The sequence below is a fragment of the Stegostoma tigrinum genome, chromosome 12, assembly GCF_030684315.1.
Source record: "Stegostoma tigrinum isolate sSteTig4 chromosome 12, sSteTig4.hap1, whole genome shotgun sequence".
Classification (NCBI taxonomy): Eukaryota; Metazoa; Chordata; class Chondrichthyes; order Orectolobiformes; family Stegostomatidae; genus Stegostoma; species Stegostoma tigrinum.
In genome coordinates this window covers 19347886-19361381 of record NC_081365.1, presented here as the reverse complement: position 1 = coordinate 19361381, position 13496 = coordinate 19347886, and the positions used below count along the sequence as shown (strand labels likewise).

The window sequence follows — 13496 nt, the reverse complement described above, 5'->3', positions numbered from 1 at the left end:
CTCACATTTTATTATCTTGGAATCTCCAGCATCTGCAGTTCCCATTATCTATGAACCATTCACTGTTCACTACAAGCAAGATATAGAGAAAAACTGAATAAACAGGTAAAATAAAACTTCCCTATCCCCCAGCTGTAACTCTTAATATGTACGTTACCAATATATAACTTAGAGATTACTTTATCACAGATTACTATTACCATTAACCTATTCTGTTAATATATAATATTCAAAACAAGACAGTGCACTTGAGAAATTAAGGCTTCTTGCACTGGACCAAAGAAAGGTAAGGGGTGCAACAGTGAAATATAGCTGTAAATGCTGCAAGTACTCAGCAAGTCAGACAGCATCTGTGAAGTGAGAAACTGAATTAACGTTTCAGGTCAACTAACTTTCCATAATATTTGATGGTAGATCAGCAATCTGAAATGTTAACTCTGTTTTTCTCCACAAAGTGAAAGACCTAAAAACAGAACTAAAGACTATGAAGGACTATGGGAAGGTAAATACGGACTGTCTGCTGCCATTGGACATCTCGATAACAGACAAAATTGCGCTCTGCATTATTGACAGAATACGATATGAACCTAAATGGCAGAAAAACTGGTCATTTTACAACATGGAAACTTAATATAATTTAAGAAAACTTGATGCAAAAAGAAGAACAACATTATATGCAGAATTATTGTTTACAATGAAATGATTTGCCCCAAACTATTGTTGGAGCAGTTCATAAATGTTCCTAAAAAACAATTTTGATGTTTTATGAATACAGAAATGTTTAAAGAGCAGGATATAAGCATATGTGATTAAACTAAGTATAGAAAAACATTCAAAATATAGCTGGGCTTTGTGCCACATATAACTCTATTCTATCTCATTAATCACACAGAAATTATTTTCATCTGTCTCAGGCAACCCATGTCTTTAATTCAAAGTGGCTTATTTCAAATTATATCATAATTTAGTTTAGAACTACTAAATTTGCTGAATTATTTAGACTGCTTGGTGTGAGCTTTTAGATAATTCAAATTTTACAATGTAATGGAGGCTCAGGGGTTACCTTATAGAGGTTTACAAAATCATGAGGTGCATGGATAGGTTAAATAGATAAAGGTCTTTTCCCCAGGTGGGGAGCCCAAAACTAGAGGGCACAGATTCAAGACAAAAAGGGAAAGATTTAAAAGGAACTTCAGGGGCAAATGTTTGACGTAGAGGGTGTTGCGTGTCTGGAATGAGCTGCCAGAGGAAGTTGTGGAGGCTGGTACAATTACAACATTGAAAAGGCATCTGGATGGGTATATGAATAGGAAGAGCTTAGAGGGATTTGGGCCAAATATTTATTTAGAATATTTGTTTGGCATGGACAAGTTGGATCAAAAGGTTTGTTTCTGTGATGTATATCTATGACTCAAAAACTGTCTCTAAATACAGTTATTACCATATGTTACCACTAGGTGGTGACCTTTAGTAACAAATTTGAGAAGGCACCAACCAAAGTCATACAGGCCAAACAATATAAACATTAAATGGTCCAAAGACATAATTTCCTCAAAGCAGCAGAGAAGTCATCTCAGAGAACCAAAAGGCAAGTATTTGATTTGTGTTCCTTCAGAAAGGACAAAGTAATATTAAAAGGAAGGTTAATAGCACATCACTTGCACACCCCCACACATTCACAGAGATTTAAAAATGTATTACATCTTACAACAGATAAAAAAACAAGTCAATAACACAAAATAATCTTGTGAAAGATGATTTATTATGTGGAAGTTGTAAAATGTAAGGGAGTTTTTAAAATGTTAAAAAGGTCAATATTTTTTCTCCTAAGAAAAATTGAGCAATTCTTCTGAACTTTTGAAATTGTGCTTTGTTAGCAGTGCAATTGGCAAGTTGGCCTCACAATACGATTAATTAGTGAGTGACTCTTGAGACTGGTTCTGCTGAACAGGGTGATGAGAGAAAGAATATGTAACTGCAAGCTAGTGCACTCAGCTTTTCGTCTCAGTCCATACACTAGTAAAACAGTTATGATTAGATTCCCTACAATGTGGAAACAGGCCCTTTGGCCCAACAAGTTCACACTGCCCTTTGGAGCATCCCACGCAAACCCACCCCCCATAACCCACACACCCCGAACACCACGGGCAATTTAGCATGGCCGATCCACCTAGCCTGCACATCTTTGGACTGTGGGAGAAAACTGGAACACCCAGAGGAAACCCACGCAGACACGGGGAGAATGTGCAAACTCCACACAGACAGTTGCCCGAGGCTGGAATTGAACCTGGGTCCCTGGTGCTGTGAGGCTGTAGTGCTAACCACTGAGCCACCGTGCCGCCCCATGTTAGTAATACAAGACAATGATCTCTTAACTATATTCAGGAACTCCCCAGAGAAGATGCAGACAACTATTGCTTCCGCCATAAACCTAATTGTTAAATCCAAACCAAAATATCTTTCAAAAAATCATATGTAGTAAAGTATTTATCCACGTGAACCAGGGAAAATTAAGCCTTCTGTGTCCTAGCTAAATAGAATCCTTACCTCTGCTGTGGTCAGAAGGTACACTGGTGTCAGAGGTGGAACTTGACTAAGTTCACAGTTAAGTTGCAAATATGTCAGAATTTCTGTCAGTACTTCATATCGCAGTGCATTGCTCAGTTTAAGTGCTCTGAAATCCTGCTGCATTTGGGTCTCTTTTGAATCAGGAGGAATTTCAAGATGAACCTGTATGGGTATATGCACAACCAAAAAAGGTCAACTAACTCCCGAGTAATGTCTATAATTTCCAAGGTTTTGTTCAGGAAGGGGATTTTCCTTCAAATTCACTCTCTCCCACCCCAACTCTACTTTTGTTTTATTATAGATTCCTTTGCATTCTATGACAAGCCACTTACAGCCAACAAAATAACAATCTCAGAGTATTCAATGCCCCACCTTATCTAATTATTGACTACTTCTATGATCAGGTATAAGTGAAGAGAACAATGCAAGCAACTGTAGCAGAAAATTTGGTTGCTAGGAGTAAGTGAAGTCAAAGTATTGCAGAATAACTTATAAGGTATGTTTGACAAACTTATCAGAAAAAGATTTATTTCTCCTTTTTTAAGAATAGTCCATCACTGCCTTACTAAATTTCCATCAGGACAGAAACAGGCAAGGGAATAAATTAAACTAACAAATAAACGATATTTCTTTCACAAATATTTAAATTTTAACCATCATACCTGGCACAGCACAGCTTCTCCTCCATTTTCTCCATAGGGTAAACGTACAATTACTATGTCCTTTTCAGGATTAGCCAAACTCCCCCATAGCTCAAGATCTTCCATGGCTTCCTCTGCATTTTTGGTTTCTCTTAAGAATGCTTTGCCACTGATAAAAGCATGGAGGGTTATGTCCTTGCTGTCAGACTTAGTGAAGAACCATCTGTGAATCTTTCCTTTCAGTTCTTTTTTGACAGCTACTTTGATCTCACCAAAAGAAAATGATGTACAGAGTCCCAAGATCTTCCCACCTTTGGACAGGTAGGTCATGAACTTTGCATGAATCTGTTCAGGCACTGGATCATCACATGCCACAACCAGCAATACAGCATTATCAACCCAAGGAACTTTTAGAACCTGCTCTTCTAGAAGGGGATAGATCACATAGCTTTCATTGTCAAGGCAATCCAAAAGTACGGATTTTATTTGCTTAAATTTTACCAAGTACTGACTGTAATCAGAGCCAACATAGATCAATACATTGGGAGGTTTCCCATTCTTGTTACTTTGTCCTGTGTTTATTGTAAAATTGTCCTCCCCAACCACTGTTTCATCAGAGCTTCCACAATAATCATCAGGGAGGTCCAGTAGGTTTTCTGCTGAGGCGTATTTGACTGACTCAATGGTGCTGTTTTCCAACTCCAAACACTCAGAGCAACTGGCAAGGTGAAGGCAATAGCCTTCGTGTTCCTCGAGTTCCTTTGCCTCTTGGGTGATATGAAACTCTTTATTTTGAATGGCCTTAAGTTCATCCATTTCTGGTTGACGAAGTTTCTCAGTAGAACCAACTGTACTGCAGGTATCGCCACACGAACCCACATTTTGGTCAGTCACTGGTTTGATTAAAGTACTTTTATGACATGGTTCCATTGCAATATCAAGATCCTGGAGATGACCAAGCTCCTGCCACTCTTTTTGAAACCCGACACTTGGTTCCAGCAATTTCATTTGGACAGATTCATTGAGCTGTAGAGCTGAAAGAAATACACATGCACTTGAAATCAGCAACATTGAGTGATACAATCCAATGTATTCCTAAATTCAATGTCATCAAATATCAGACAGGAAGCATCCCAAAGCATTTTCCAATTGTACTGTCAAAGATTACATAGGAATTAAAAATTTGAACCTGATCGAAAATATTACCTTATGGACAGAGAAAAGCAATCCCAATTTTTGCAAACAAATTCATTGGTCCTACACTGGATTTCTGCCTCTGCCCCACAACAAACCAAAATATATTCCAAATTTCTTCGATCATCTGCTTTGCTCACAAACTTTTAAGAGCCAACATAAGAGTAGCAATTATATCAGCCAGTCAACAAAATAACTGAAATAACTTCCATCAGACAAACAGGAGGCTGAAAGAACACTGCAAGCAAGGCAGCATCTAGAAGAAAGGAGCAGTCGATGTTTTAGATATTACGCTTCTTCAGAACTTAAAGGATACCCATTTTAAAGAAGTTCTCTGCCTCCTTTCCTCCAGATGTTGCTTGGCTTTCCGTGTTCTTCCAACCTCCTGTTTGTCTACCTTGGATTCCAGCATCTGCAGTTGTTTTGTCGTTAATTGAAATAACTTCACTGCTAATTGAGCTGAGCAAACTATTCTCAACAGTCCAAGTCATCTTACCATTTATATAGTCTCAACGGCTTTTATGCCTCTACTATTTGGGTCAGCTCCAATGGCACAGGCATAGACTGGTAGCCCAGTTATCCCTAGCAGGTACTTCAGTCAATCTTAAGAACTCATTGCAAATTATTTGATAATTTCAGCGCATAATGTAACATCCAATGAAATACAGTAAAGACATGGCTTGCATGTGAAGACTAGTTCATGACCTGAAAGTTTCCCAAGATGTCAGCAACCACCACACAGTTATATATAAAAGAAATGTTAAAAGTTTTAAGTTATTTTAGTTTTCTCCATTATAAATACTTTGCCTACCTCAGTATTAACATGATAATCATAAGTGCTTGCCAGATGACCAATACAAAATCCATATCAACTGTTTATTTTTGTAAATATTGTTTCACTTGGTATTTAAAAGAGTTATTTACTTCATATTAAATGGGCAATTTATTTGAATGAAATTGCTGAAGACATCTATGATGCTAGTGAGCTCAGGATGAAGCTAAGATGACCATCAGATGGCTCGACATATTAAGTGTGGAGCTGGAGGAACACAGCAGGTCAGGCAACATCAGAGGAGCAGGAAAGTTGACGTTTCGGGTCAGGACCATTCTTCTGAAATGGGGAGGGGTAACACAGCTCAGAAATAAATCGAGAGGAGGGGTGGGGCTGGGGAAGGTACGTGGGATGGTGATAGGTGAATGTGGGTAGGGAGTGGTGGGGATTGGTCAGTGAGGTGGGAGGGGCAGATAAATGGGAGAGAAGATGGACAGGTTGTGTCAGGTCAAGGAGGCGGAGATGAGGGGGAGAGGTGGTCATGCAATGAGGCCGGGTAGTTCGGAGATTTTGAAACTGGTGAAATCCACGTTTAGGTCATTGGGCCATAGGCTCCCGAGGCGGAATAGGAGGTGCTGCTCTTTCAGTATGCGGGAAGTATCATTGTGACACTGGAGGGAGCCCAGGATGGACATGGATTTCTCCCCAATCCCGGCCTTGTCCAATGTCAAACCATCCCGATCATTCCCTCCTCCTTGACCTGACACATGTCCATCTTCTCTCTCACCTATCCACCCCTCCCACCTCAGTGACCAATCCCCACCACTTCCTACTTTCACTCACCTAACACCATCCCACCTACCGTCCCCAGCCCCATCCCTCCTCTCTATTTATTTGAGCTCCCTAGCCCCTCCCCATTTCAAGAAGGGTCCAAAGCCAAAACATCAACTTGCCTGTTCCTCTGATGCTGCCTGACCTGCTGTGTTCCTCCAGCTCCACACTGTGTTATCTGTGACTCCAGCATCTGCAGTTCTTGCTATTTCTGAGTCAATCATATTAAGGATGGGAATATTTCGTTATTCTCCTCTTTCCATCAGTTCTTTAGTTGTGTACGACTATTCATGATGAGATATAGTGCAGCCAGCATCACCATATTGGCAGAGATAACAAGGTGTAGAGCTGGTTGAACACAGCAGGCCAAGCAGCATCAGAGGAGCAGGAAAGCTGACATTTCGGGCCTAGACCCTTCTTCCTTACAAGAGAGTTGCAGTGGGACAGAGATCCACTGAGGTTTTTCCGGAGGGAAAGGGGTAACTTCTTCAGTGTAGGCATCCTTAGAAGAGGCTTCACAGTGGGTTTAACATTGTTTCAGAGATAGTAAGAACTACAGATGCTGGAGAATCTGAGATAACAAGGTTTAGAGCTGGATGAACACAGCAGGCCAAGCAGCAGAGAAGTAGGTAGGCTGACGTTTCGAGCCTAGTCTAGGCCTTCTTGCTCTCAATATGCTGCTTGACCTGTGTTCATCCAGCTCTACACCTTGTTATCTCAGATTATCCAGCATCTGCAGTTCCTACTATCTCTCACCACATTGGCATCTCATTTTTACGTGTACCTGGTGATCCTCCTAGCAATATTCTCATTGAATCTGGTTTGATCTCCTGAATTGACAGCAACAGTAAAATGGAGAACGTATAGCATGTGGTTACTCATTGTGGTTGAATAGAAGTTAGCACCTCCTGATGGCCTACTATGCTTGTGAATATACAGTGTATTCCATTTACAACAGTGATAACAGCATGCAACTTAACCAACACCACATCCACAAACTCATCTGGAGTCACCACATAAGCGAGTGGCTACGAGAGCAGGTCAGAAGCTAAGAATACTGTGGTGAGTAACTCACCTCCTGACTTCACAGAGCCTGACCACAATCCAGAGGGAACAAGGCAGGAGTGTGATGGAATACTGCCCACTTGCCAAATGAATACAGTCCCAACAACAGCTAAGAATGTTGACACCATCCAGGACAAAGCAGATTACTCGATTGGCACTACATCCACAAGCATCCACTCCCTCCATCACTGACGCTCAGTCACAGCAGCGTGTGCTATCTACAAGATGCACTGTAGAAATTCACCAAAGATCCTCAGACAACACCTTCCAAATCCACAAACATTTCCATCTAGAAGGATAAGGGCAGCAGATATATGAGAACACCAGCACTTCAAATCCCCTCCAAACCACCTACCATCCTGACCTGGAAGTATATTACCGTTCCTTCACTGTCGCTGGGTCAAAATCTTGGAATTTCCTCCCTAATGGCATTGTGGATTAACCCATAGCAGGTGGGCTGCAGCAGTTCAAGAAGGCAGCTCACCACACTTTCTCAAGGGCAACTAGGTATGGGCAATAAACACTAGCCAGCCAGCAACACCCACATCCCACAAATGAACTAAATTAATATTGCTCCTCCATAAACAGTAGCAGTATTGCATGCTATCTACATGATGAACTCCAGAAATTAACAAAGGATCATGAGACAGTGCCTTGCAAACTCATGACCACTACCATCTGGAAGGACAACAGCAGAAGATACAGGGGAATACCATCACTTTCAAGCTCCACTCCAAACCACTCATTATACTGACTTGGAAATATTTTGCCATTCCTTCACTGTCACTTGGTCAAAATCCTGGAACATCCTCCCTAATGCTGTTGTGGATCTATCTACAGCAAATGGACTGCAGCAATTCTCAAGTGTAACTCAGGATGGACAATAAATGCTGGGCCAGCCAGTAAAGCTAACACTCCATGAAATGAACAAAACAAAACTGGACACAAAACTGTTGAAAGTGAAGTGCATGCTCACAATTATACAGATAGTGCCTCCCAACAAACACTCATTATTAATCCTCACAAAACAAAACAACTAGACTAATTGAATGAAGAAAGGTGCTGCGACATTTGAAGTCATATCCCAGGATCATTCACTATCAGGAAAGCATTGGAATAAAGCTTGGTAAAATGGTCTGAAATAACTCCCCAGAGGCCAGTATCCTGTCACCAAGTCATCCTTTATTCACACATGGAAAGTTCTTGACACTCATCCAGCTCCCACAGAGCCAGGTCTCAAAGTGTCAGGATGTCTAATAACCCTGTTCTTATCTGTCGACCAGCACTCATTCCCGATCCGGGAATTCTTATTCTATGAGGTCCATCTGACCGACATCTTTACAATCATTAATTTCCATACTCCCACCCCACCCAGAGTCCAAGGACATTGGTTGGCTCTTTTTTTGTAGCTCCTCCTGGAGGATTTTAGCACTGGGTCAGGTTCCTCCAACTCTGCCTCGTATACTGGCAGTGTGTAACACATATAGCTCACCACTTGCACCCCAGAGCATCTTGGAAGAAATTCATTCTATTCTTCCAGCAAAGGATGTCGAAGTGATGACAACCGCCATGTCCATCTCAGATTCCGAGGTCTCTTCAACAGTTGAGAGGCAGGAATAACACGCAGGTTCAACCAGCATTTTCAAATGTTCCAAGGAGCTGGGCACATTTTGCTCCTGTCCTGTTTGTGCATTTGCAGCTTTCACATGGTTCACTTCACAGGACCATCACACTTACCCGAACTTCCTACATCACTGCACCTGACTTTGCGTCGACCAGGCCTCTTACCCATGCAGGCTGCCATTCCCATGGTTCCCACATCAATCTTTGCCCATTGAAGTAAACTGTCTCTCTTGCTTAGCAGAATCTTGTGACCAGCACTGGCATTCTTGATGCCATTTCATCCCTCCCCACCAGAGGTCCAGGAAAATCAGATTTAACCTGGTGTGGAGTCTTCTGCCCATTAGCAACACTGCTGGAGCTACTCCTGTAGTTGCATAAGTGGTGGTCCTATGATCATACAGGAATACAGACAGTTTGGTATCAAGGTGTAGGCTAGTTTTTTTAAAAGCCTGGCTTCAAAGTTTAGACTGCTGTTTCTGCCAAACTATTGGATGATGGAGAGTATGGAGCTGTGCTTACATTGAATGCCATTCGATTTTAGGAAATACTCAAATTCCCTGCAGGTAAATGATAGCCTGTTATCTGTGACCATCACTTTTGGAAGATATGTATTGCAAAAGATGTGCACGATTTTTCTATCGTCGTACCCACATTTGACGAATATACTCTACACATATCCAGTGGGCATCCACAATGACAAAGAACATTGAGCCCATGAAAGGACCTGCATAGTCGATGCGTGAGTGAGTTCTGGGTGTACCTGGCCATTCCCTTGAATAAAGGGGAGCTGTTGGTGGTAATTTTTGTACTTGTTGACACTCGTGGCACTGCCCCATCAACAGGGCTATGTCTGCATCCAATCCCGGCCACCAGACATAACTTCACACTAACATCTTCATTTTGGACATCCTGGACTACCCTGGTGGAGTTCAGCCAGAATCTGGCAGCTGCCTTTGCTCAGGAAAATCATTCTTATGCCATCCTCCACTGTGATCCAGTCTCTCCGGGTCCAAAAAGGTTTCAATTCCAGTTGTGACAGTTTCCCCCATCACCACCAGTTGTTTCAGTTTTGCCAGGACTGGATCTTTCTGCATCCAAAGTCTGATACTGTCAGCTGTGACTGAAAGGGTATTGAGAAAATTTAAAACCATTACAGACCCGTTCAGTGGCAGTGACGTGAATCAGCAGGAGGCAGCTCAATGCATCTGCTCCTTAGCCTCCCAGACAGTGTTACAACCTGCAATTATATGTACTTATTATTAGAGCACACTGCTGAATTTGGCTTGAAGCTATGAGCTGAACAGACTTGTCCTCTAAGTAGACCTAGCATGGGTTTGTGGTCCATTACAAATTTCCACCCATAAAGGTATTGCTGTGTTCATCCAGCTTCACACTTTGTTATCTTGGATTCTCCAGCATCTGCAGTTCCCATTACCTCTGAAGGTATTGGTGTAACTGCCTGACTCCAAATATGACCATCAAACACTCTTTCTCTACCTAGGCATATTAATGCTCTACATTAACAAAAGTCCTGAATGCATACACTTTTGGGCATTCCTCTCCACTAGGCCATCTATGAACTAATATTGCTCCAATGCCATACGGGGAGGCATTGCATGTCAATACTAGATCCTGTATGGAATTACAGTGTGTCAACACCTGAGAGAATGTCATCTGTTTCTTCAGCTCCCTGAAAGCTACGGCTTGGCTATGCGACCATTGCGAACAGAAGAGGCTGACCCCTCTCAAAAGAGTTGATGGAAAGGTGCCAGGATGCAGGCCAGGTTACATATGAACTTTCCACTACAATTCACCAGTGCAAAGAAAGTCCTAAGCTCTGGTGCAGTTAAGGGAGCCAGGGCATCTTTGATTACGCTTACTTTATCTTACAATTGGTGTAACCCAGTCTTGTCGACTCTGTAGCCCAGGTAGGTCACTTGGGGTTCCTAGAACACACACTTTTCCTTTCTAAGGCATAACCCTGCCTTGGAGAATCATCTAAAGACTATGTTCACACTCTCTAAGTGCTCCTTTTTGGTCTTCCATTAGTAGCATGTCTTCTAGATAAATGGCGACCTGGGGTAGCCCTCATGAAAGTTCTCCATCATCCGCTGAAAAATTGCACAGGCTGACAAATAAATCCTTATGCACATTAATTGTGGCATACTTCTGGGAATCCTCACCTAACTGCAATTACCATGACTCATGTCTAACTTCACACAGGACAGACTCCTGTCAGCTTTGTTTTAAGTCCTCTATGCAAGGCTTATGGTATTTATGCAGCTGTGAAAAGCGATCTACCGTTTGTTTAAAATCCCCACAAACTGACCCATTGGGTTTCACGGTCCATACGGCGGGTGGTGCCCATTCCACAAACTGGGCTGGTTTGATGATCCCCTTGCTTTCTAGCCTTCTGATTTCTGCTTTTTTTTGCCTGTAAGGCAAATTGCACTGGGCAGAATCTTGCAGAATCATGGAATTGCTTCCTGGTCAACATGCAAAGTGGCCTTAGCTCCTTTGATAGACCCAGACCTTCCTGAAAAATTTCTGCGAATTTAATTAGATCTTCATTCAGGCAGCCATTTTCTAATCAAAAGATGTTGAGCCAATTTAGGTGAATCTTTCTCAACCAATTTTGTCCTATCAAGCTTGGGCCCCAGCCTTTTACTACAATCAACGGTAAATGAACCAGCTGCTTCTCATTAGAGAACAGAACCAAAGTCATGCCTTTAATCTGAAAATGTTCCCTAGTCCAGATTTTCAGTCTAGCCAACATCTTGTGCAAACTTAAGGGTTGGAGTCCAGAGAGGAATTTTGTTAAAGACTAGTTCTGTGATTACTGAAATGCCACGCCAATATCAATCTCCAATAGAACCAGGTGACCATTTAATTGGTAGTTTATTTTTGATTGGTGCTGATTTGGATGTTCCTAAGCAATTTAATTGTTCCAAACTAGATGCAGGTGGACTTTCCACGGTGTGTACTCTCTTGGATACCGGTCTGAGAGTTCTTTTGCTCAAATTAGGTCTTGTGGGACTCTTTTGCGGTCTCGAGTCCGCATTTTGGCAATAACTATAATGGCTTACCATCCAGATCCTGATGAAAATTGTAACCATTTGGTGGAGGCTTGGCTTTATTTTGTGATTTTGCTGTGGGAAAACTTCTGTTCAAGATATGTCCTGAGTGAAATTTTGCAACTTCTTTCACTCAAGTCATGTTACCCAGCTCAGCCAGACTGGCAAGGGTGTCCACTTCCAACAGAATACCCTGCAGCACAGATGGTCCACTAGCAACATTTTCCAATGATGAAACCAGTTGTAGTACCTGTTTGAAGTCTAGTTGGACTTCAGCTAGTAGGCACTTGTGCCTGGCTACATCATTAATCCCACATACTAAATGACCCTACAGCATCTCTAAAGGGGTTAAATCAAAGTCACATGCCTCTAACAGTCATTTTAACCTAGTCAAAAATCCCAGTATGGATTCCCTTGATTCTTGAAGAGACAGTAAAAACTACAGCATTTCAGAATTATAGGAGTCTTGGGGTCATAACATGTTTTCTAAAGTCTTCAACTCATGAATGGTTTTAGTATCTTGTGCCTCAGAGAAAGTTAGGCTCCTATACACTGTAGGGAATATAATCTAATCTAACCTAACCTAATCTACTCTATAACTGTCAGGAGAACAATTCATTGCTTTTTCACCTGCCCCAACATCATTTGCCCAGAAATAAAAATAATGCATTCTTCCCATTCTTTCCATACTGAGCCCAGTCTTCGACAGCAGGGTCAAATGAGTCAAGCTTCCCAAATAACAGCATGATGCAAGCAATTCTCAACCCAACTCAAAGACAACTGTTGCAAGCTAGTTTCTTCAGGATGTATCCCACTCTTGCTGACAATGAAGTAACTCCTCAGAGGCTGGTATCCCATCGCCAAGTCATTGTTTACTGAAACAGAGAGAGTCCTTGACACTGATCAAGCTCCCACAGAGCCAGAGTGAGAGGAGTCTGACAATCCTGTTTTAATGTGTCAGCCAAAGCTCTTTGATTAGACCAGATTAACAGGAAACTCATATCCCATGAGGTCCACTCAACTGATCTCTTTACAATCGTTACATGGTCCTTCAACTTTTATTAATGCCATCTCATTCTTAACAGAGGCTCAGTTCCTCCTAAGTGTCTGCATGTAAAAACAACTTTGTAAATTAGCAAAAAACGATGATAGTTACTTATTCTAAATAGGTATTAAATAAAACAAATAACTTAAACTCTCACAGACTTGATTTAAACTGTGAACAGAAGATAGGAACAAGAATTTAAGGAGAAAAATTACTGCAGATGCTGGAATCTGTACTGAAAACGACGGGTCAGACAGCACCTTTGGCAAGACAGCAAGCTACAGCTTCAAGTCGAGATGACTTCAGAGCTGAAGTGAAGTATGGAGTGGAAATCATTTAAGCTGTAGTTAGGGGGTGGGACATGAGGGGCTAGTGGGTGTAGGGTGCTGGTAGAGAAAAGATGTTGATAGTTCAAATTAAGTGATCAGAAAGTGAGAATGGTCTCTCCTGCCAGACTGGAAAGAACAGTAACTGGGATGTTGAAGTCCATATTAGGTCACCTTTAAATTCTTAACCGATTCTTCCTATTCTTTTAGCTTGTTATCATGTCCTCCCCTCCCCCTATCCCAGTTACTGTCCTTTCAAGTCTGGCACAGGACACTCCATTGGTCTGCCATTCTCACATTCTGATCACTTAAACTGAACTATCAACATCTTTTCTCCACCAGCACCCTACACCTATT

General features: G+C 41.7%; 1 protein-coding gene across 8 annotated transcripts in view; it reads right to left on the bottom strand.

Moving 5' to 3' along the window:
- The window catches only part of hlcs (holocarboxylase synthetase (biotin-(proprionyl-CoA-carboxylase (ATP-hydrolysing)) ligase)), a 171124-nt gene that overhangs the window by 129820 nt on the left and 27808 nt on the right, over positions 1–13496 (bottom strand). For all 8 annotated transcript variants that reach the window (XM_048540527.2, XM_048540529.2, XM_048540531.2 and 5 more), the window contains 2 exons: positions 3231–4243; positions 2548–2730 (listed from right to left, as the gene is read on the bottom strand). In XM_048540527.2, coding sequence (XP_048396484.2) covers positions 2548–2730; positions 3231–4243 — 1196 coding nt within the window. The remainder of the gene's footprint in view (positions 1–2547; positions 2731–3230; positions 4244–13496) is intronic.